Source organism: Biomphalaria glabrata, chromosome 3 (genome assembly GCF_947242115.1).
Source record: "Biomphalaria glabrata chromosome 3, xgBioGlab47.1, whole genome shotgun sequence".
Lineage (NCBI taxonomy): Eukaryota > Metazoa > Mollusca > Gastropoda > Planorbidae > Biomphalaria > Biomphalaria glabrata.
In genome coordinates, this window is record NC_074713.1 from 55,108,207 (window position 1) to 55,132,922 (window position 24,716).

At 37.2% G+C, this 24,716-nt stretch overlaps 1 protein-coding gene across 2 annotated transcripts in view; it reads left to right on the forward strand.

The window, feature by feature from the left end:
- LOC106060097 (phospholipase B1, membrane-associated-like) overlaps window positions 1-24,716 on the forward strand; it is a 35,981-nt gene that overhangs the window by 5,551 nt on the left and 5,714 nt on the right. For both annotated transcript variants that reach the window (XM_013217984.2, XM_013217914.2), the window contains exons 6-10: window positions 7,426-7,469; window positions 7,690-7,789; window positions 9,491-9,623; window positions 13,639-13,796; window positions 22,037-22,217. In XM_013217984.2, coding sequence (XP_013073438.2) covers window positions 7,426-7,469; window positions 7,690-7,789; window positions 9,491-9,623; window positions 13,639-13,796; window positions 22,037-22,217 — 616 coding nt within the window. The remainder of the gene's footprint in view (window positions 1-7,425; window positions 7,470-7,689; window positions 7,790-9,490; window positions 9,624-13,638; window positions 13,797-22,036; window positions 22,218-24,716) is intronic.

A 24,716-nucleotide genomic window follows, 5' to 3' on the forward strand; every position in this document is an offset into this window, starting at 1 on the left:
AAATTCATTAAAAAAGCTATTTAACTAATAAACTAATATCTTTAAATTATATATTTAACTTAATTCAGCATTTTTTTTTCCACTAATTAATTCAAATTAACAACTCTTAGCTTAGCCCTTAGGACTAGATCTAGACCTAGTCAAGTCAGTCTAGACTACTCTAGACGTCACCCTAGAGTCTAGTCTAGTTTTAGTGTTAGACTTAGACTTTAATTAAGGCTTTAGATCTACTAATCATCTACTAATACTACTAATAATAACTAATAGTAATATTCTATATAGTTAATTATACACGTAAATATATTGATCTAGAATTAGATCTAGGTCGTCTAGGTCCATATTTTGAATTTAATAAACCATTTCATTTGATTTAATTGTCATTGTAAATTAGCTCTCAATTTAGATTTAGACATAAATTAGGCATTGTAAACCTTAAACTAGATTTAGACTAGACCCCTTTAAAAACTAAAATCAACAACAGTCATCATGAAATTGCTCTGGCTATTTATCCTAATAATTACTAAATACATACTAGCTGAACACAGAACCAGATCTACCTTAGTCAACACTAAACTTAAAAAAGAAACAACAGTCATAATCAATCATCACACTTTAGATCAAAGCAACTTAAAAAATAACCTAACATACACATCCATAACACTAAAGAAGATTACCCATCACAAATGGAAGTTCTCAATCAGACACAGCAGAAATAAATACCTATCACTGTTAATATTAATAGCAGGAGATGTAGAGTCAAATCCAGGGCCTAGATCTAAAGATAGATGCAACATCTGCAAAAAAGTATGCACCATGAAACAGAAAGCCATTCAATGTGACACCTGCGATGAATGGTACCATGCATCATGTCTCCATATGAATACACCTGTGTATTATGCCTTAGGCAACAAAGATGCATCATGGCACTGTGTACCGTGTGGGTTACCTCAGTTTACATCAGGACTGTTTGATTCCTTTGATGCAGACACTTCTAACCCATACAACATCCTAAACACCATCCCAAACCAAACTCACCAACCACTAGCCAGATCCACTCCTGTTAAACCTAAATCTACTAAAATTAATACAACAGCCTCACTAAACAAACCTACTAAAGAAGTAACACCAAAATACCTTAAAACCTTAGTAATAAATTTTCAAAGCATTAGGAACAAAACAGCAGACTTAGAAATTTTATTAGAATGTGAGAAACCAGACATAATTGCAGGCACAGAAACTTGGCTACATCCTGAAATTTATAATGCAGAAATTTTCAATAGTAATTATGAAATTTTTAGAAAAGATAGGGCTGATAATCATGGAGGAGTTCTTTTAGCAATAAAAAACACTCTTATAGCAGAAGAAATTACCTTACCTAACTCAAAAAATATAGAATCAACATTCTGTAAAATTAATACCACCTCAACATCCCTAATAATAGGCAGCATTTACAGACCACCAAATTCTAGTTTAGAATACATGCAGGAACTATGTAATCAGATTACTACACTTAAAGAGACAAATAAAAATGCAGTTTTTTGGATTATGGGTGATTTCAACCTACCTGATATAAATTGGAAAACACTAACCATAGATAAACACCAAAACCTTAAGGACATAAATGAGCTTTTCATAGAAACTTTACACAACCTAAGTTTAGATCAAATCATTAAAAAGCCAACTAGATTAAACAACACATTAGATCTCTTCTTAACCAACAGACCTGGATTAGTAGTTGATTATGATATTATCCCTGGTCTATCAGACCATGAGATCATAAAAATACACAGTCAGATAAAAGCAGTAGCCAATACAAAACCCAAAAGAAAAATCTTACTCTGGAATAAATGTAACCTAACACAACTACACCAAGCTGCATTAAACTTTCAACAAACATTCTTATTAGAAAAAGACATTAACCAACCAGTCGATGACCTCTGGAATTTCATTAAAAACCATCTTAAAAGCATTATAGAAAATCATATACCAACTAAATACACATCAAACAAAATAAATAAATGCTGGTTTAATAATAGACTAAAGAAGCTTTGTAAACAGAAGGAAAACCTATATAGAAAATTTAAAGAAACTAATGCAGAAAGAGTTTACAAAAAGTATATAAAAATTAAACACTTAACCCAAAAAGTAAGCAGACAGCTGCAGAGTGAATACATAAACAATGTAATATCTAAAGATAACAACAAAAACCTATGGTCATACATTAAATCTAAGAAAATGGAAACAACAGGCGTAGCGCCATTAAAAGATGAACATAACATAATACATAATGATAATGAAACTAAAGCAAACATTCTAAACAAATACTTTGCATCAGCATTCTCAGCCCCAGGAGACAAAGACATATTACTGAATTTGAACCAAGTAGACAACATAGAAGATATAGTAGTACAAGAAAATGGAATTCAAAAACTATTAGCCAACACTAAACCAAATAAAGCTTCTGGACCTGATGGTATTCCAGCTAGATTACTCAAAGAACTAAGTAATGAGCTAGCCCCAGTGTTCAAAATACTCTTTCAGGCTTCACTTAACCAGGGCAGAGTACCAAAGGACTGGAAAGAAGCTAATGTCACCCCCCTATTTAAAAAAGGAGAAAAATCTGACCCAGGAAACTACAGACCAGTATCACTTACCAGCATCACATGTAAAATCCTAGAACACATAATATGTAGCAACATCATAAACCACTTAGACAAACATAATGTCTTCACACCATACCAACATGGCTTTAGGAAATATAGATCATGTGAAACACAACTAATAGGACTAATTGATGATTTTTCAAAAGGTTTAGATAATAGTGAACAAATAGATGCTATCTTACTAGATTTTTCTAAGGCTTTTGACAAAGTTCACCACCATAGTTTGCTTAAAAAATTAAAATATTTCGGCATTAATGGTCCACTGCATCAGTGGATTAAAGACTTTCTGATAGGGAGAGAACAAACTGTAATAATAAATGGTTCTAAATCAACACCGATAACAGTAAACTCAGGTGTACCTCAAGGAACAGTCTTGGGTCCACTACTATTTTTAATTTACATAAATGATTTACCAAATTGCATTACTTCAGGAACAAAAGTCAGATTATTTGCAGACGATTGCATAATATATAGAACAATAAAAACAACACAAGACACAGATATTTTACAAAGAGAATTAGATGAATTACAGAAATGGGAATCAAATTGGAGCATGTCTTTCCACCCAGAAAAATGTCAGTTGTTAAGAGTAACAAAAAAACTAAAACAAATTAATTCCACTTATCTTATTCATGGCAAACCAGTAACACAGACTAAAAACGCAAAATACTTAGGTGTTATAATAAATGAAAAACTGTCATGGAATCCACATATTGATGAAACTACAAAAAAATCAAACAAAGCATTAGGATTTATTAAAAGAAATTTCTATAAATCAAATAAGAACATAAAACTAAAATGTTATTTAACCTTGGTTAGGCCAATAATAGAATATGCATCCTCTGTTTGGGACCCCTCAACTCAAGAAAACATTAAGAAACTAGAACAGACACAAAATAGAGCAGTGCGATTCATAACAAACGAATATTCACATTTGACTAGAGTAACACCTTTAGTAAAATCACTAAATTTAGAAAGCCTTCAGGACAGAAGGCTCAAAAGTAAAGTAGCAATAATACATAAAACACTGAACCATAATCTTCAAATACAAAAACAAAATTTAATAAAATACTCTGAAAGACACAAAGATAAAGGCACATTCCTCGTCCCATATGCTAGGACAAATTTGTACAAATACTCCTTCTTCCCTAGTGCTATTAGAGCATGGAATGGGTTGCCTGAGCTAGCCAGGAAAACCAGTGACTTGGCAGAATTTAAGTAATTGGTTAATATGCATGACTAAATGCATGACGCGTAGGACGTAATCATCTTCTTTTTTGAAGTAACGTCTGTATTATATAAGATAAGATAAGATAACTACTCTTAGCGTCTTTATTCTAACTACTCTTAGCGTCTTTATTCTAACTACTCTTAGCGTCTTTATTCTAACTACTCTTAGCGTCTTTATTCTAACTACTCTTAGCGTCTTTATTCTCACTAAGAAGACTAAGACTGCTTTACTGATCCTTTTGGAAATGTGTTGTGATTACAAGGACTCTTTTCTCACATAAAGACAACACAACAGAAAAATACACATAAATACAACAGACACAACATAAAGAGTTCATTCAGCGACTACACACAGGCATTTTGGTCCTTTTCATGGTTCCGGATCAACGAGTGGAGTTGATATAGTCTGACCGAGTGAGGTACGAACGAGTTTTGTACCGCTCTGTTCTTGTTTTGATTGACAGTAGTCGCCCACTTCGCGACGACCTGATGTAGTATTGATGGAGCGGGTGGCCGTTGTCTTCCAAGATTTTTTCGATTTTCCTTAGACACTTTAGTTCAAAAAGTTTCTTTAAATGTTGTGATTGTAATTTTTGATGCCCTTTTTATTATGGTTTCTAGACGTCGCAACAGTTTAGAATTCAGTGGTTCCCAAACTTTTTTGTCTCGTAGACCCCTTGCCATGTTTTTAAGTTTTCGGTAGACCCCCCAGCATTTTTTTGAAAATTCATTAACTTCAGATGTGCTTTTCTCACTGATTACTATGCGATATCTATTTATTGATGATATTCAAAGCAAAATAAAGCCAAATAAAATGTAATATGCATTACAAGAAGTAACTAAACAACAACAACAAAAAAACGTCTATTGGTGGGCAGCTTTGATAATAAAATGTCAATCTTGGGCTTCAATTTAGTTCGGGTTAACATTCTATCTTCTCGATTAGATGATGTCTGACTGATTTAAATTTGGAAAGTTAAGAAAATTTATCTTTGTCATTGTATGCTTCATTGATTTAATCCTCACATGAAACACCGAGATTATGCCTTCGTGTTGATCAAATTTAGGTTATCACATTGTAGCTGCATAACCTCATTAAATTTATGAAACAAGTCGGTTAAATAGACTTAGTCCGATTCCCGTTTAATTTCTGTGTTTTAAAATAGGATCTTACCAACCAACAACTCAGAAAAAATAGTGTCAAAGATAAGCCTTTCGAAAACTATCATACTTCAGTGTGAAGGAGCAATTGATCAAAATTTCAGGCAAAAAGCAATTCTTTATGAATTACTTGATTCATAACAAAAATATAATAATACCACTACATTATCATGCAAGGTTAACTAGTCCAGCTTTTTAAATAAGTAAATCGTAATAACACGATAACCATTCATTGTCCAAAACTCATTTCACCATTACACCTTTGAACTGTATTGTTGCTTAGAGGAATTTTTAATGATATAGGATTGTGTAAAACAGATTGTGTAAAACCTCTTCAATGGTTGGCAAAGTCAATATTTTGCTTATAGTGTGCAGTTTTTTTAGAGTTAGATATAAGCCTAAGTAAATATATTATAAGACGCTCACAAACCTATTCTCTTCTTTGATGTTTAATCAACATTTTTCTACTGTGGCTTAATTCTGAATTTAAAAGTTTTCAAAAGTATTTCAAATCTGAATCTATTTTATTTCATGTTGACTTTTCTCGATGTTCCAGCTTCGATGGTTTCATAGCGACATAGCTTCAAACTTCGTTACATAAAAATACAGAACAAATGCAATAGTTGTTCAACAAAGAAAGAATGAGGCCAAATTTTTAATAACCAACATTTTACGGTCAACATTTCATTTTATAGACTCGGCCATGCAAATTATTACTTTCATGTAGACACAATTAAGGTATTTAAAATAATACGTTAAAATCTTTAAATAAAAAAAAATCATTCCACTAACAGGGTTGAAATTCAAAGGATTAACTAAGGTACAAATCATGTGTGAACGAGTCAATTTCATGAATGGTCATGCTTCAATGAGATCCGCCTTCGTAGACCCCCATTAACAGGCCATAGACCCCCAATTTATTTTTTCACTTCCGTAGACCCCTTGGAAGTCCTCGAAGACCCCTGGGGGTCTATATAGACCACTTTGGGAATCACTGGTTTAGATGAAGCGCTGCCTTCCCACAAGTTATTCCGTATGTTAGCAGATTTTGTATAGTTGCGCCGTAAAAAGTATTTAGGATCTTCTTATTTAGTTTAAAGCTATTGAGTTTGTATAGAAAAAAAAGTCGCTGGGCTGTTTTCTTTGTCAGAGTTCCAAGGTGGTCTTCCCATGAGAGATTGTTATTAATGATAACGCTTAGATATTTATATGCCTTTACTTGTTCTATGGATGTAGTGTTTATTTGCAGTTCACGTATAGTTTGTTTTTTCTTTCTAAAATCTATTATAAGTTCTTTAGTTTTTGTGACATTCAGTTCTAGAAAGTTGTCAGTGCACCAGTTTGCAAACTCTTCTATCGAGCTTCGATAGTGAGTTTCGTCTCCTGAAATAACACCGACTATGGCAGTATCATCAGCGAATTTAATGAGTTTAACTGAGTCATAGATGCTTCTTATGTCATTAGTGTAAAGAGTATACAGTACAGGAGAAAGTACACAACCTTGTGGAGCACCCGTACATAGTACTCGAGTTGACGATTTGGTGTTGTTGACTTTAACATACTGGGGCCGTTGGGTTAAAAAGTTTAGAACCCATGTTTGCAAGTAAGGGCTTACATTTAAGTTACTCAGTTTGTTTATCATTAGATGTGGCTGTATGGTATTGAAAGCCGAGGAGAAATCTACGAAGAGGACTCGTGCATATGTTTTGGGTGTATCGAGATGCTTATAAAGCTGGTCCAAAAGCAATAGAATTGCATCTTCAGTTCCCCTAGCTGCTTTATCATATGCAAATTGGTGAGGGTCTAGGCTGTTATTGACCTTTGCTACAAGTTGTTTAAGCATATATTTTTCAAAACATTTCATAACTATAGATGTTAGTGCTACTGGGCGGAAATCATTTAAGAAATCTATTTTTGGTTTCTTGGGTACTGGTACGATCTCTGAAGTTTTCCAGATGAGTGGAATTACGCACGTTTGCAACGAGTGGTTAATGATGTGAGAGAAGATGCTGGGGAAGACAACAACAGCGAGCTCCATCCAAAGAACTGCAATCCAACAAAACAAACAGAGCAATGACGCCAACATAGCGCGTCCTTAGAAATAGCGCACAAACTATTAGGGTGCACACAAGAAAGACGTCAAGCAAAGAAGCAACTCCAGATGTGCACGACATCCGTCACCAGAGCCGTTCCTACGGGAGGACTGGACTACGATGTAGGCCTAAAAAATCCTTTTCTGATGGGACGGCTCGATCTTGCGAGTCTAAGTCAAGGAATGTTTTGTTTTCTGATCAATTAAAATTAAATCTAGCATCTCCTGGATCTTCTTACTTGGCAACTTTTGTTTTAATTAATATTATTTCTGTTTCAGTATAGGAGGTGACAAATCGTACAACAAAATGATAACCTTACCAAGTAAGTTCAACAGTAGGCCAGGAGGCAATTTTTAGATATTAAGACTTATTCTGCTTTATAGATTTAGACTGCTGAATAGATTTAAATTGATATTTTAGTAACAGTTTTTAGATACTAGACCTGGTAAAAATATTTAGGCCCTCTCGAATTTTTTGTTATGGTCACTAGAAAAATATAGAATCTGATAAAACAAATAATTCAACTCTCGCAATGAATTCAGACATTCTACGAGAGTACAACTCAGGACTGTTTGGCTATTCTGAAGGCTCCGGAGACTCAAGGGCGCGGTTAAATGTGGCAGAGTCTGGTGCTAAAGCCAGGTAATTCATAATAAACATTACGTTATATAGCAAGACTAGCCGGCTATTATTCGCGGTCTGCAGGCCTTAGTTTGGGTATTACTAATCTAGTGAATTTGGGTTTAGATCTGTCAAACTTAGCTAATGTTCCTTTCAAGTTTTTATAGGGGTTTACCCGATTTGTTAAAAAAGTTCATTTCTATAATAGGGACAAATTTAGCTATTTGTTTTATTTATGGGGCCCCTCGGTTGTGGGAGGGACATTAAACGTAGGCTACACTACGGCCTCCGCCATGTTCCAAGGAACATTTATGGCACTTTTAATCAAGATTGGTCAAACGGTTTTGATTTCTATGCGGGACATACATACATACGCCTTACTTTCTGCTTTATATATTAGAGAAGAAGATAGTTTAACTTTTATTCTGAGACTCTTTTAACCTTTAATACAACACTTCGATATCTGATCGCTTCATATATCCTTCAGAGAACATTGCACTCCAAGTGCACATCTCGGCTAGTTGTATCATGCAGTCTCAATGAGATAGTTCCCGATCTCTGACCTACTTTTTAAAAAGTCACGTGGTTATTGTATTATACATGGCAATAATGGCATTGTCTTATTATGATAAGATGTAGATCTAGATTTAGTGTTATCCTAGATGTAGTATATCTACTAATTAATCATATAAATTAGCGAATTACGGCAACATACTTTTTATTACTTAAAGATGTATAAATTACAATGAAATCAATGAGGCCAATTATGTAAACAACACAACCACGTGACTCTGCAGGTCCACGTCTGCAGAATGGAAGAGTCCTGCATTCCTTTACGGTCAGCTAAGGGGAGGGAAGTCAGCAAATGTTGAGCAAAGATTACGTTACAAAGATACCCTCAAAGCCTCCGACCTTTGGCCCTGACCCCTGAGAGACACGTGACAGAGCCCGTTGCGCTTCGATGTGAAAATTGGTACACAGAATGTGTAGAATTCGCTCCCCATTGAGCTCAGATATACTCCATGCTTCAACATATTAAAGAAGAACATTAAGATCCATCAGTTCAAACCAGTTCCAACTGGTTTTGTTAAGTTTGCCTATTTAGTTGTTTTATGTCTGGAATAGAGGAAAGCAGCTGTCATTAGATGGCCTCTGAAAGAGGCGTTTGGAGAACTCTCATTAGATGTGGGACCGCTGCCCCCCCCCCCCCCCCCCCCCCGTTAATTAGGCGTTAATTATTTTGATCTAGAATTTTCGAAACATTATCTTAATGGAAACTAACAGGAAATGGCTATATTTCATGAATTCGCCTGAATATATAGTTCTGTGATTAATACATAATAATCTATATATATAGGTCTGTGAGTTAATCAATCGCGTATAAGAATTAGTTTCCTTTTTCCAGTCTAGATATAATATTGTTATAAACCTGGTGGTGGCACAAATGGGGGTAGTGGTATGTGTGTAGTCAGCCTACGCAAATCGCCCCAGGCCAGCGCTAGACGATCGGTCAACCGTGACGAGTTACGACTATTTATAGTTTGTCTGCCATGGATGAAAATCTCATTATAAATGAAGTAACAGTCTCGTTGTGTTTGAAGTTAATACATAAGACATGGGTTTTATTTAATTTATTTACTTCTAAAGCAAAGCTAACAAGTCTACTAGACTTAACTAGACACCCAAAAGGTTAACATTCTAACATGTTCTTTGATTGGTCAGAGATGCTCTAGGACAAGCTCAACGATTGGTCAGTCTCATGAAAGAAAGTTCCGATGTGGATTTTAACAACGACTGGAAGGTCATCACTCTGTTCATAGGTGGCAATGACCTGTGTGATTGGTGCCAGGATACGGTCAGTACAGTCACAAAACTCTCAAAGTGTCTTTATCGTTTAGATCAGCGTTTCCCAAACTGTACAGCGCGCCCTTTATACCATCTTGTAAAGACTCTCAGGACTGAGTCCTGCTCACTCTGGGTCTCTTGTTAACTTTAAGGAAAAGGGATGGTACGTGACGTTTTGGCCCCGCCGTTTTTGAGTGAGACGTTTTGGCGAAAGCCGTTTTGACGCTGGGGACGTTTTGGCGCGAGATATAATTTGACGATAATTTAATAAGCACGTAGCGTTTTTAACGTATTTATAGCGTATTTATTTCACTCTACCATAATATTGTATGTATAGTATGAATTCTAACACCGTCCAACGAATTGTTTTTTTTTATAAATATAAAGGTTTTGCTTATTTAGAGATTTAACAATAATTACATAACAAACTTAAATACCAAAAATAGCGGACAAAATATTTCTTCTTCTGTACGTGAAAAATATGCTTTAACACAAACACTCATGCAAAACATAAATATGCATAATTCTTTTTTAAAGAAATAATACAATGCATAATGTATTTCGCGACAAAACGTCCCTAGCGCCAAAACGGCGGCGCCAAAACGACATTCGCGCCAAAACGTCCTGCTTCGGAAAAGGGAGGCTATTCAGGTTTTTTTAATTTAAGGTTGTATTTGTTTTATTTGTTTTGTTTCATAATAAGGGTTTGAATGGAATATAATTAGGCAGTTGGTGTTTTGTTTGGTTGTGAAACCGAGAGGAGTATTTAGTCTCTATATTAGTGCTCTGTAAAATATATTATAGATGTAAGCATTTGGCTTCCGTACCGGAGTCCGGGGTTCGAATCCTGGTGAAGACTGATTTTTAATTTCGGAATCTTCGGGCTCCTCTGAGTCCACCCAGCTCTAATGGGTACCTGACTTAAGTTGGGGAAAAGTAAAGGCGGATGGTCGTTGTGCTGGCCACATGACACCCTCGTTAACAGTGGGCCACAGAAACAGACCTTTACATCATTTGCCCTATAGACCACAAGGTCTGAAAGGGGAACTTTTTTATATTATAGATGGAATATTACTAATTAGTTGTTAGTATTGTATGATGATACCACGGTCCAGATGTCATAGTCATTCACCTTTCATCATTATTGTTCATAAATACTGTTACGATCTTCACTATCAGGCCTTCTGTAAACACTGCTACACACAACAGCACATCTAACACAAGAACTTGACAACAAGAGCTTCAATAAACAATGTGGCGATTTAATTACAAATACATCATCAGCAGCCAATAAACACAATTGGCTACACTAACTTCAAATGCTTTGCTACACAACAGAGCTGCCTAACTAATCACTACAAGTCTCTCTAGCTCGTACAGCTACATTCTCCTTAGGACTTACAAGGTACCACACAGTCCTTTCGGCCTTGCTACTCGGGATTCAGCTGTCCTTTTTAACACATTGTCTGTCAGGCTATCTGTCATGACCACAGCACAGGTCATACTTGCGTGCACTGGCAGTACTGTACCCTTATTCAACAGCCCTTGACCTGTGTGATTGGCCTGAGTCGTGTGTGACAGTAGGCCGCACACACATTAACCCTTTCAGTCCGCCACTGGAGTTACTACAATACATTATATATGCGAATGAACTGAAATATTATATATGTCAGTGAATTAGAGTTCTCAAGTCTTTGTATGCAAGTGAAAACGATAGCATTAAGACTTCAACCTTTATTCTCAACTGCGCATTTGACGACTTAATCAAAATAGCCATGACTTTACAAAAGAAGCCACTGAAATGATTGACTTCTTGGACCGGTCAACAGCTGTTCTCAGCAGGATTTCGAAAGAGAGAGAGAGGTGCATTCTTTTACGTTGTCCAGCTCTCTCTCTCTCTCTCTCTTTAGAAATCCTGCTGAGAACAGCTGTTGACCGGTCCAAGAAGTCGAATGCGCAGTTGAGAGTAAAGGATGAAGTCTTAGTGCTATTGTTTTCACTTGCATACAAAGAACTGATAACTCTAAGTCACTGACATATATAATATTTCAGTTCATTCGCATATATAACTGTACTAGCCACACTAAAACAACATGAGCTTCAATAAACACAATGATTTTATTCGTCTCTATGTTCTTTACTCAAGCCACTTGTTCTCTAAAACTGACTTCCTTTTACACACAGTCCCTGACACACTGCTGTTCACTCAAGCATGTACGCTCAAGGTCCAATGGTCATTTCATACACAGGCACACACACACTGCACTACCAGCCACTCAAAACACACACACTTACTATCACACAGCCAGCTTTTCTTTGAACGACCCTTTCTTCATGCTCCCTCCACTGTACCTTGAAGGATGACTTTTGACAGTGAGACATGTCTTACAATATAACCAAAACTGGCTCAGAATACATATCTTTATAGTATATATTTATATATTTATAGCTTTTATATAGCGCTACTTTCATGGTTATAGCATGCTCAGAGCGCTTTGGTCCTATCTCATTTGTGGACCAGTGGGGGGGGGGGGGGGAGGGGGTATCTAGGAGTTGGTTTAGGCGCTCAGTAAACACAACTCTGCCCGAGTCGGGTGTCGAACCTCGAGCCCCCTTCTAGGTAGCCAAGCGCACTTAGCCTCTCGACCACGCTTCCTCTTTTTTGCCAGCCAGAGTGTTGACTTTTAAAAGTACAAATTCATGTCTTCTTTTCCTGGTTTCTGATATCCCGCTATTTTTCTATTTTCAGACTCTCATAACCATTCAGGAGACCAGTACGAACAATAAATTTGGAAGCTGATGTTACTCTTTTAGATTTTCCACAGTTTGCTCAAGACGGCGGCTTCCATGAAGTTATCTCTTTTATTGATCCTCCATCTTTTGTTATGTTTGGCCCAATGTATTTAAATAAGTCAACGTCTTCTAATGATTTCCCATCCACCTGTATGCAGTATCTCTTACTATCTTCACCACAAACGAGTATTTTGCTTTTTTTTCAGCACTGATTGCCATGCCAACTGCTCTAGCTGCAGAATCCATGTTTTTAATTACTTCTTGTACCTGGCATTCAGTTTCTCCAATGAGATCTATATCATCTGCAAACCTGAGATTGGAGATAGACCGCCCATTTACCATTGCATCGGAAGTACATCCTTCTTGCGTTTCCATCATAATGTGCTCCAGAAATACGTTTTGGAGAGAGAATGAATCTTTGCAGCTCTCCTATTGATGTCCTAAAACGTTCTCTGATTTGGTTGTTCAGAAGTACTGAGCTACTCGCATTTTGGTCTAGGGCTTTGATGACATCGATTATGTTCTTATCTATGTGGGACTTCCGCATCACTTTCCACGTGCCATCTTGCCAAACCCGGCCAAAGCCTTTTTAAAGTATAATATAATTTCCCTAGTGTTATTAGAGCATTCCTCATCCCAAATGCTAGGACAAATTTGTACAAGTACTCCTTCTTCCCTAGTGCTATTAGAGCATGGAATGGGTTGCCTGAGCTAGCCAGAAAAACCAGTGACTTGGCAGAATTTAAGTCATTGGTTAATATGCGTGCCTGAATGCATGACGCGTAGGACGTAATCATCTTCTTTTTTTGAAGTAACGTCTGTATTATATAAGATAAGATGAAGTCTATGAACAGGACCGGAATTTGACTTGAATTTGACTTGATAAGCTATTTGAGTTATGGGCCCTTTGTAATCATCATAAGGCCATTTATTCATGTGCTTTGTCTTTAAAATATTTTTTTTTGTGGGCCCCCAGGCAAGCGAGGACCCTAAGGAATAGCTTACTTTGCCTATAGGTAAATACAGCACTTACAATGAAGCTGTGTACCAGATATATGGCCTAGATAAGTAAAAAAAAAGTTCCCCTTTCAGACCTTGCGATCTATAGCGCAGATGATGTTAATGTCATCTGTTTCCAACGGTTAACGAGCAGGGCCTAAATAGCTACATATTAATTAGCAAGGGGGGAAAAGGCCTAGAAGAAAGTAATGTAATATTCTCTCTCCTTCCAGAATGAATACAGTGTTGAGAAGTACGCCGCACACTTGCAAGAAACGTTGGACTATCTCCACGCAAACGTGCCCCGAGCCTTCATCAATCTGGTAGAGGTCCTCAACATAGAGATAGTCAGGGACCTAGCCGACAATCTTCTGTGCTCCGCCATTCACTTGTAAGGAAAACACATTCATTCTCTTTTTTTTTATCTACTGGTTGACGCCGTAAACATTGACGCCGTAAACAATACTATCGATACATGAATTTTTAGTTAGTTCCCCTTCCTTTGAGGAAGTGGTCATTGGTGATGCATAGTGAATGTTTCTACAGCTTCTAAACCACAAAACGTTTCTTTTTATATTAGAGAAAGAATAACAGAGAGAGTGAGAGAGAGAGAGAGAGAGAGAGGGAGAGAGTGAGAGAGATTCCAAAACATATACAATCACTAACAGTCCACACCGGCTATGCCCGTTGATTATTATGGCCGGAATACCCCCTTTTTTTCTTGTTGAATTTTAAAGGGAAACTCCGATGGTTTTTCAAATTTGAGTTATTGACTTATTTAAATTCAGCGTAAAAAAAGTTGTAATAGTAAACATTTTACCATTTTTTATTTAAATGCTTAGAAACATTTATATTTAATAAATTAGACAGTACATTCTTGACATCTCATAAAAAAGGGGTTCTTTGATATTTTGTTTTTAGGTTAGGCATACGTCACTTCCATCGACAATACTGAAAGGGAAACTAGATTTAACCAATCGTATCGCATCTTTCTTACAGAAGCTGTTAGGCTGTTAGGCTTAGTGACGGCCTAGTCCAGAACTATGCATTAAAAGCATTAGGTTAACCAACTTCAGAAAAAAAAAGTAACATTTTCATCTAAGCCTCTAACTGTCCCAAGAAGTAAATAGATCGTGTGTCTCACTGATTTGAACAAACTGGTCAGTGTAAGGCTAGTCTAACGTGTAGCCGGTCATGACAAGACAATCAAGCGATAGTGTTTGTTGTGTGTTGTGTTGTGGTCAGGCGAGAAAATACATACTGCCGTGGTTAGTCAAGCATGTAAATCTACTTTCAACACGCATTTTTTTCTTTGCTTACATGATCTAAATCCAACTGCATAGGCGAATAGAAACTTTACCGAATGGTCTCCCGTTATACAATAAGTCAATATATTTAATTAATAGGTTAGTGTGACGTCACTTAGAAACTTGGTGAAAATCTGACCGTTTTGGATGCGCAGAAAAATTGCGTCAGAAAAACATCAATTACTAAGTTATTATTGCAAATAAAAAAACAAGAACAATGTATTTATTATTTGTAAATCCAAACACATATTATATAAAAAATTGTCAAAACCATCGGAGTTTCCCTTTAATAAACAGGCCTGATCTTACGATCAACCTAATATATACTTTTTTTAGCCCGTGAATTAGTGTAACTGTTACTGTTTCTCCCTCTTTTTTCTCTTTCGCTCTTTGGAACCTCCATTTTGTTTTTGTTTTTGTTTTTACCTGATCATCGTAAATTCTCCCACATAGACTTTTGACTTGCTTCGGAAAGACCCGCTTCATAATGCGCCCCACGTCGCAAACACGCTCTCGCATTTTGGGCCCGTTAATTTTAGTAGCACTTTTACTTATTCCCCTCCCCCCCCCCCCTCCCCCGCCTACAACAAAAAGTGAGTCCTTCGTACACATTCCCGCTCCCCTTTCGACATTTATCTTGATATTTTGTTCTCTAAATCAAAAGGAATATCAAATTGGTTTTATTCATTGTAGGCCCCAAATCGTTTGTTTGACCATTTTTTAATGTAGCAAAATGACAATAGATCTTGATTTTTCTTTTCAATGCTATTAGGATTAGTTGGTATTTTTATCCGCAGTGTTATAAAGTACCATTACAAGATCTATCTTTTTAAGTCTTTCTCGCCGTAATTATTTACCACATTCTTGTGGAATCAACGTTGGTATCGTCAGTTAGGAGAGAAAGAGTTAATGCTATTAGTATTGACGCAACATCTAAAATATAAAAGGAAGTGGAAATGGCGTAAGGCATACTAATCTTTTACTATTTTAACTGTGAATAGACCTTGTTTTTAATTACTTAACTAAATAAAATTTAGCTCTTATGGTATGAAGGGAGAGTAATCCTTGATGGATTACTGGCACGACATGGCCTAAAATGTACCGATGTGCCAAAAAACTCAAAACTCAAACTCAAAACTCAAAACTCAAACTCAAACTCAACTCAGACCTAGTGAAAAAGAAAAATATTACTTTAACTCTTTCTCTCCTGATCGACGATACCATCGTTGGTTTTTGACCTCATTAAAATAAACTAATGTTTAATTTTATAAACTTGACTTTGTGTTGTATAAAAAAAAGAGCATGCATTTCCCTTTAATTCTATACCAAATACAACATTTTCTGATAACAAACAACAAAGCTATTGAAGCTTAAATATAACAGGGGAGTGAAATAGTAATGAGCAAAATGAAGAATTTCTTTGAAACGTGGAAAAATAATTACGGAGAGAAAGAGTTAAAAATACGTTATTCGTGATATTAAAAAAAAATGCTTTTTATGTAGACTGGTGCCTTTTTGGGGAAATACTGAAAATACAATACAAAGGTTTGACAGAGCTGGCGGTTTTTCGCGAATTGCGGCGGTCAGGTTGCTTATCAGACAAAAAATCGTTCTTAGCGAGCATCTAGATGGTAAAAGGAGCCTGTGTTCGAAATGCGGATACCTGCGACAGTTTAAGGCACATTCTTCGTCCCATATGCTAGGACAAATTTGTAAAAATGCTCCTTCTTCCCTAGCGCTATTACAGCATGGAATGGGTTGCCTGAGCTAGCCAGGAAAACCAGTGACTTGGCAGAATGTAAGTCATTGGTTAATATGCATGACTAAATGCATGACGCGTAGGACGTAATCATCTTCTTTTTTGAAGTAACGTCTGTATTATATAAGATAAGATAAGATATCGTGATAGATCAGTGGTATTTTCGCGTATATATAGTAGATTTAACCTATTAAACCACTGTTACATCCGATCTGGTCGAAATGGTTCGGGTCCTCTCCATTAAAACTAGAACAGAAAGATTTAAAAATGATTTATTCCACTGTCATTAAGGGTAATTTGGGGGTCATTTATTGTCGCCGAGAAGAACATAGAAGTCAAAGTCATCAAGCGCTTGTTGTGTTTGTGTGTGTGTGTGTGCGTGCGTGTGTGTGTGTTGTTTACATTTATGTTGTTATTGTTTTAATAGTAATGCTGAGGGAAATGCGCCTTCTCCCCAAGTGCTATTAGAGCATGGAATGGGTTGCCTGAGCTAGCCAGGAAAACCGGTTGCCTGAGCCAGCCAGGAAAACCAACAACTTGGCAGAATTAAAGTCATTGATTTTAACATGCATGACTAGATTGACCTAGGGACACGCGTTGGACGTAATCATTTTCTTTTTTGAAGTAACGTCTGTATTTTATAAGATGAGAAGATAAGATGAGGTGGACAATTGTCAAACTGAATTTCCATTTGTTTGGGTCAATGAAATTATCTTACAGTTGGACTAGACATTAGACATAGCTATTTTTGTTTTGGCGGGAATTCAGACAAGTGTTAGACACTTAGTTTAGAGACGCACTGTAGTAGGCAGACTTTGAAAGCGACATTTTAATGACGACATAGGTATTGGGTTAGAGATTATTGGTGTAGAATTTTTGGACAGTTACCGCTAGGCTCTTGAAGGGATAACATCATATTTAGTTACTGTCTCGACTGTGGCCCATTCTGTATTAAAGTTCGTTATTCTATTTCATTGCATTGATCCTTTTGTGACTATATATTTTTCTTGTTCGTACACCTGTAATACACCATACAGTATAGGCCTACAGTGGGAAGCGTGGTCGAGAGGCCAAGTGCGCTTGAACTTGGCTTGGCTTGGCTACCTAGAAGGGGGCAGAGTTGTGTTTACTGAGCGCTTAAAGGCAGCACGGAAAACCAACTCCTAGATACCCCCCCCCCCCCCCCCACTGGTCCACAAATGAGATTGGAACAAAAGCGCTCTGAGCATGCTATAAGCATGAAATTAGCGCTATATAAAAGCTATAATAATAATAATAATACGCATCTAGGATTATTATCAAGATACTATAGGAATACATTAATCACAACTCGCACATACATCCGCTAAAAGAGATACCCGGTACATTTATAGACTCAAAAACAAATTACATAGGTCTATTTGTTTCTGTCCTTTTTCTTTTGAATGCACATTATGATTGTATGTTATCAACCCCCAAACCAAAACTTCCATTATATTGTGTTGAGAATCTGCAAATCTTGAATTAGTAAGTGTATGATTCTGTGAGAGATGGTAAACAGAAAACACTTCAAATAGTAAAAGCAGATAATCAAAGACCTTGTGATCTCTAGGGCAGACGATGTTAAGGCCTGTAGTGTAACTGAGTTGTTTATTTTTTGCGTGTGTCCAGCGTGTAAGAAGGTCATGTCCAGTGTGTGTTCATAGTACTTCAACAATCTCATATGACATGTGTTTGTGCTCGTTGACTGTCTAGAGCAGGGGTTCTCAACCTGTGGGTCGTGACCCCCTTGGGGGTCGATTGACGATTTGCCAGGGGTCGCCTAAGACCATCGAAAATATGGATTGTTATTGTCTTATCTTCTATTGCTGTGTGTGTGTGTGGGGGGGGGTCGCGGCAGAGTGGGGGACTGTAAAAAGGGGTCCCCGAGCATAAAAGGTTGAGAACCGCTGGTCTGCAGTAATCTAGTTGAATAAAGCCATGTCATTGGTATTTTAGTAATTGCATTGCAAGGTCAGATTATCAAAGTTTCGCCAATGATGTAAAGGTCAGATCATTACAGCTATAATTTGCTGTATGCTTTTATTCTTTGATTGCAACTGAGATTTAAAAAAAATCTCAACACGGTAGAGGTGTCACTTATCAGAAAACAGAAACAAGTCTCCTTTTTTTTTTCCTTGTTCTTAAATTTAGACCAACTTCATAAACCGATATCAAGTTCTGAAACCCAGTTTAAATTGCAAACTAAAAATGTGTGAGCACATACTGGAAGTTGCACGAAAGGCCTCAGACTACAGCCTACCTGTGCAAATTTATGGCTCTAGGACAGCTCTTGAACAACTTGATAAAATACAGTCCCAAGCACTAGGATTGGTCTGTGGAACCTTTAGGACAAGTCCAGTAAATGCGGCTGAAATAATGGCTAATGTAGGTCAATACTGACTTGCTTTGAGCGGTATAAAAAGCTGGATGAATACCTCCCAGCTAGAAAACTAGTGGATGGTTGGAGATGCAAAAGACGTATCCAGATGCAGATCTATCTGATAAAGCTGGCCTCTTCACAAACCGACAAAACATTCAACGCTTTCATCACATTCCCTCTTGGTGTCGCCCAACGACCCCAGACATACGCTTGAAACTAGTAGACCCTAATGCCACTAAGCTAAGTCGTTCATCTAACCACTTTTAAATTCTAACGCTGGAGAGCATTAATGCTTTCAAGTTCAGTGCCATTTTTGCATATACTGATGGGTCGACATTAATAGATTCTGGAAGAGCAGGCTATGGAGCCTACATCTAGTTTCTTGTCTCTGACTCAGAAAAATCTTTGGAACATGTTGTAGTGTTTGCAGTGACTTCTCACGTCTATTGCCAAATTTTGATTCACGGTGCGGGGAAGAAAAGGAAACCGTGTCTCATATTCTGTTTGACTGCCCCAGACTTGCTGATCTCCGTCTCGACAGGTCTGGAAAACCAAAAATTATAGACCTGTATGGTGACATGTTTTCACTACGCAAAACAGCAGGGTTTCTGTCCAGGGCTTTTGCAAGAGATGATGATGATGATGATGATGATGATGATGATGATGATGATGAAACCCAGTTTATTTGATAGTTAATTGCTAAAAAAAATCACTTGGTATAGCACATCGTATCGGAGTGAAGTCACAACTGGTAGACTGATTAGACTTTTTTTTTTACAAATATCCATGTTACTGGGTGTGCGCTGGATGTGACAAAATATGTAGGTCACAGCTGGGGCTATGTAGCCAAGTATAATACTGCATCCCTCATTAATCTTCGAACTCGAAGACAAGCATTATTATTATTATTATGTTAGAAATGAACGAGTAGTCATTCTCTGGCGCTGCCAGGGTCGAGTTTCGCTAAAGAGAAACAAAATTCATCGTAGTCCCTTTAACAGTTTCCACTGAGGAATTTTCTGGTGATGTGGCAGGTCTGCAGCAGTACCGCCCTCTGACAGGCAACGAAGATGTTCCTAGGAATGTTAAGGGCCTTGAAGGTGTCTGTGAGGTCAGTTGTTATTATCCCCTCGGTTGATATAACAATGGGGTATATTGTTATTTTGGACAATTTCCATAGACGCTTAATCTCCAAGCCTAGGTTCCCATATTTTCTTTGTTTTTCTATCTCAGTTTTTCTTAAATTATGAGACAGTGGTACGGCGATATCGATAATGGTAGCGGTTTTTTCTTTTTTATCGATGAACAGCAGATCCGGGCGATTGAAATCTACCGTTTTGTCGGTCAGAATAGGCCGATCCCAGTACAGCAGATGATCAGTAGACTCGAGAACCTCTTGCGGAGAGTATTTATAATAAGGGGGAGTGTCCTTACCGATTATTATTATTATTATTATTATTATTATTATTATTATTATTATTATTATTATTATTATTATTATTATAAGTGTGTCTTGTCTTTTGGCATTTTTCGTCTCGGGAGTTAATCTTCTTGCAACTGTGGGGAATAGCCCAGAATAGAGTCCGATGGGGAAAAACTGTTGCGGCCCTGTGATCCATTGGTAGTTCAAAGTCAAGCCTTGCAACTTTTCGTGTGATTAAAGAGGCCCATCCTTGACACATCCACTGTCACGGGCCAGTGGCGTAGCTAGGGGTTTGGTGGCCCGGAGAGGGGCTTGACCTTTTTAAAAGGCCCTACATTTTGACATTCTAGCACTGTTTTGGTGAAATAATGAAACAATGTACTTAATAAATATATAAGTCTAATTGGCACTGTATATAAGTAAAATAAAAAAAAATAATCATTACGACTATTTTAATAAATAATACCGTCGTTTATTGGCGAGATGATGGACAAGTGACAAATCTCAATTCATATCGCTTCAAGTCGTGCTTTCTGTGTAACAAAGGCATCTATAACATCCTCTAGAATCTTGATCATCTATCTAGTATTTTTTTTTACTCCTCGTGAATAGCAAGATAACATGGCAGTGGCGTAATATTTAATGTAACATTTTTTAGGACATTCACTTGCGGGGGGGGGGGGGGTGCCTCAAGTGCGGACCCACCGGTACGTGACGTTTTGGCGCCGCCGTTTTGGCCCCGCCGTTTTGGCGACGGGACGTTTTGGCGCGAGCCGTTTTGGCGACGGGACGTTTTGGCCCGGACGTTTTGGCGACGGGACGTTTTGGCGCGAGCCGTTTTGGCGACGGGACGTTTTGGCGCGAGCCGTTTAGGCGACGGGACGTTTTGGCGACGGGACGTTTTGGCGCGAGATATCATTTGACGATAATTTAATAAGCACGTAATTTTTGTTTAATGAACCCTTGAATTCCAGCGACTTAGGCAAATAACCATGGTGTCTATGTATACTTAAAGTATTTTGAGAAACATGGTACATGTATTATATTTTTACTTATTATTAGCAAGTGTTTGGTATGTAGAGGTGGAGATACCATACAGTCATTAAATAAACCAATGTTAATGTAAACAAATAATTGCATCAATTTTTTGTCTATCATCGTTTCATTTTGTTTTTAATTTTAAAGTAATATCTTAAAAAACTTTTTTGAAAATAAAAATGTGCCTCTTAATAGACAACATACACAAGCCAAAATGTTTATTATAGAAAATGATGTGAAAAACAATCACACATTTACATTTAGTACGTGAAAAATATGTCTTAACACAAACACTCATGCAAAACATAGATATGAATAATTCTTTTAAAAGAAATAATACAATAAACGTACATAATGTATTTCGCGCCAAAACGTCCCGTCGCCAAAACGGCTCGCGCCAAAGCGTCCTTCGCGCCAAAACGGCGGGGCCAAAACGGCGTCGCCAAAACGTCCTGCTTCGCGGACCCACCCTCCCCTACCTGGCTACGCCACTGTCACGGGCTAGGCATATGAAATCACCAGAGGCTGCGGCGTTTTCCTAATTTTTGTTTTTCCTTACTTGCTTTTAGTGTGTTTACCGTCTGCGGCCCCGGACTCATTCTTTATGCTTATCCTACAAAGTACCTTTTTCTAATTGCATCTCTCCCCGCACATGGACCCAGCCCATTTAAAATAGTGTGTGTTTGTGTGTGTGTGATTTTAGTTTTGCCTGTGACTGTGCCGCCAATCCAGACAATCAAGGCGACCTCGAGCAACTGATCCGTCTCAGGGAAAGCTACCAGCAGGCGGCTCGTGACCTGGCAGCCTCGGGGCGTTACGACACAAGAGATGATTTCACGGTTGTTCTTCAGCCATTTTACAGGGAGACTTTCCTGCCAAGAACGGTAACTCTTTTTCTTTCTATGAGCTAAATGTCATAAATATGTTTTACATTTATGTGTATTTGTTCAGCCCCCCCCCCCTTTTCTTTTTTTAGATTGAGGTAGAAAAATAAATAACACTAATAAATGACTTCCAGGCATAAAAATGTGCATACTTAGTGGCCCGCCTTTCCAGACTAAAAGATTGTTAATGTCCATTACTTTTATTTTCTTTCATTTTTTTTTTATTTTAACAATAACACTGTCAAATTTACGTTCCAAAATATTGCATTGTAACTGCTTCTTCTTTCCTATTGCTATTAGAGCATGGAATGGGTTGCCTGAGCTAGCCAGGAAAACCAGTGACTTGGCAGAAATTAAGTCATTGGTTAATATGCATGACTGAATGCATGACGCGTAGGACGTAATCATCTTCTTTTTTGAAGTTACGGTCTGTATTATATAAGATAAGATAAGAAGATAACACTTTTTCAACACTAAGAGAAAGAAAAGTCTGCATTTTTTTTTTTTTACGAAGTTTATATCAACTCCGTCTGTCTGTCTGTCTAGTTGGACTCTTGTACACGTTATTGCTCCCATTTCCCATTCTCAGATCAAGTTGAAACTTCGCACAAATGATTGAAATTCTGACAACACACGAATCAATATTAAAATAAACCATTAGTTAATCAATTAGCCGTTATAAATTAATTATGTTTTTTAAATTTAGAAAATGTACTAAGCTAAGGGGAGATAAGGCTTGTGTAGAGAAATCAGTAGTTCGCCAACACATTTAAACTAAAATAACTAAACTATTTTTATAAGTACTTGAATAGTTCAGTGGCTAAACATGTTGGCTTTCCGTCATGGAGGATCAAGACCTCGAGTTCAAATTCAGAATACAGCACCTTTTTTTTTTTTTTTTTTTTTAAAAAAAGATAGCTTTAAAAAGAAGGCAGCATGGAAACCTTATCTTATCTTCTTATCTTATATGTTACAGACGTTACTTCAAAAGAGAACATTTTTCCAGATACCCCTTTTCCACTCTGGATCATAGCGCACTGTGAATGTTATAAGCATGAAAGTTGAGCTTAAAAAATACCGACAATTAATAAAAAATATTTCCAATCACAAAAATGTATTATCCTTTATTACGTACTAGCAATATGCACCGGCCACGGCTATTGATTCGTTCCCAGACTTTCTATCGTTTACTATGGCCGGAACACCCCCCTTCTTTTTTTTTTCAATTTTAATAAACAGGCCAGATTTTAACGATCAACCTAACCTACTTTTTTTTAGCCCGTGAATATGTGTAACTGTAAAACTGAAATTTCACGACCCTCTCTCTATTTCTCTCTCTCTCTCTCTCTTTAGCTCTCTGAAACCCCCATTTATTTTTTTTAACTGCGCAAAATAATTGATACAATTTCACTTAGATACAATTTCACTTTGTACAAATACTCCTTCTTCCCTAGTGCTATTAGAGCATGGAATGGGTTGCCTGAGCTAGCCAGGAAAACCAGTGACTTGGCAGAATTTAAGTCATTGGTTAATATGCATGACTGAATGCATGACGCGTAGGACGTAATCATCTTCATTTTTTGAAGTAACGTCTATATTTTATAAGATAAGATAGTTTTTTTTTTGTACTGTAGTGCTCCCTTCACTCTTATATGCATCTGAGTCCTGGAACTTATATTTCCGCCACATCAAAAAGCTAAACTCCTTCCACCTACGCTAAGGAAAATTCATAAGGTGCATTGGTCTGACCACATACTAGATACCGGGTTTCCTACAGCTGTCCAACTTTAACAGTATCAATGTCACAGTAAAAAAAAAAAGTCCCAATTTCGATGGGCGGGACATGTAGTCCGAATGCCAGACAATCGCCTTGCCAAACGACTTCTGTACAGGGAGCTGTGTGCAGGAAAGCGCTCTCATAGGGGTCAATACAAGCGCTATAAAGACACCCTTAAGAGCTCCTACTAGGAGGTGTAATATTGACATTCACCAAACCTACCTTGCCACGTATGTGTCCGGCTTTTTAAAGACTATACAGTCATCTTCGAGTTCATAGTATATGAGAAATGTACTCATCTTTGACCACAAAGGAGGCGCTACATAGATGCATTTATCTATTAATTGCTTTCGTTTGGCTCGTAAAAGCATCTGGGTATTTTAGTTGACTCACGCTTAAGATAAACTTAGCTTTTAATAGCACCTTCTTTTGACAGATGAATATGTCTATAATAATAATAATAATAATTTAATTTATAGAGCGCTTAACAAACAAACTGTAGGCTCAAGGCGCTGTGATAACATTACAAACATAAACACAAGAACTAAAATGACAAACTAATCTAAAAAGGTTTAAACAGATTAGGTCTTAATGTTCTTTTTTGAAAGTAGTGTAGCATGTTGTCTGTCTGAGATCAATAGGAAGTGAGTTCCAAACCTTTTGTCCGAGCAGTGAAAAAGAGAGAGAGAGAGAAACGTGGCACTACTAAAAGCGTTGAGTTC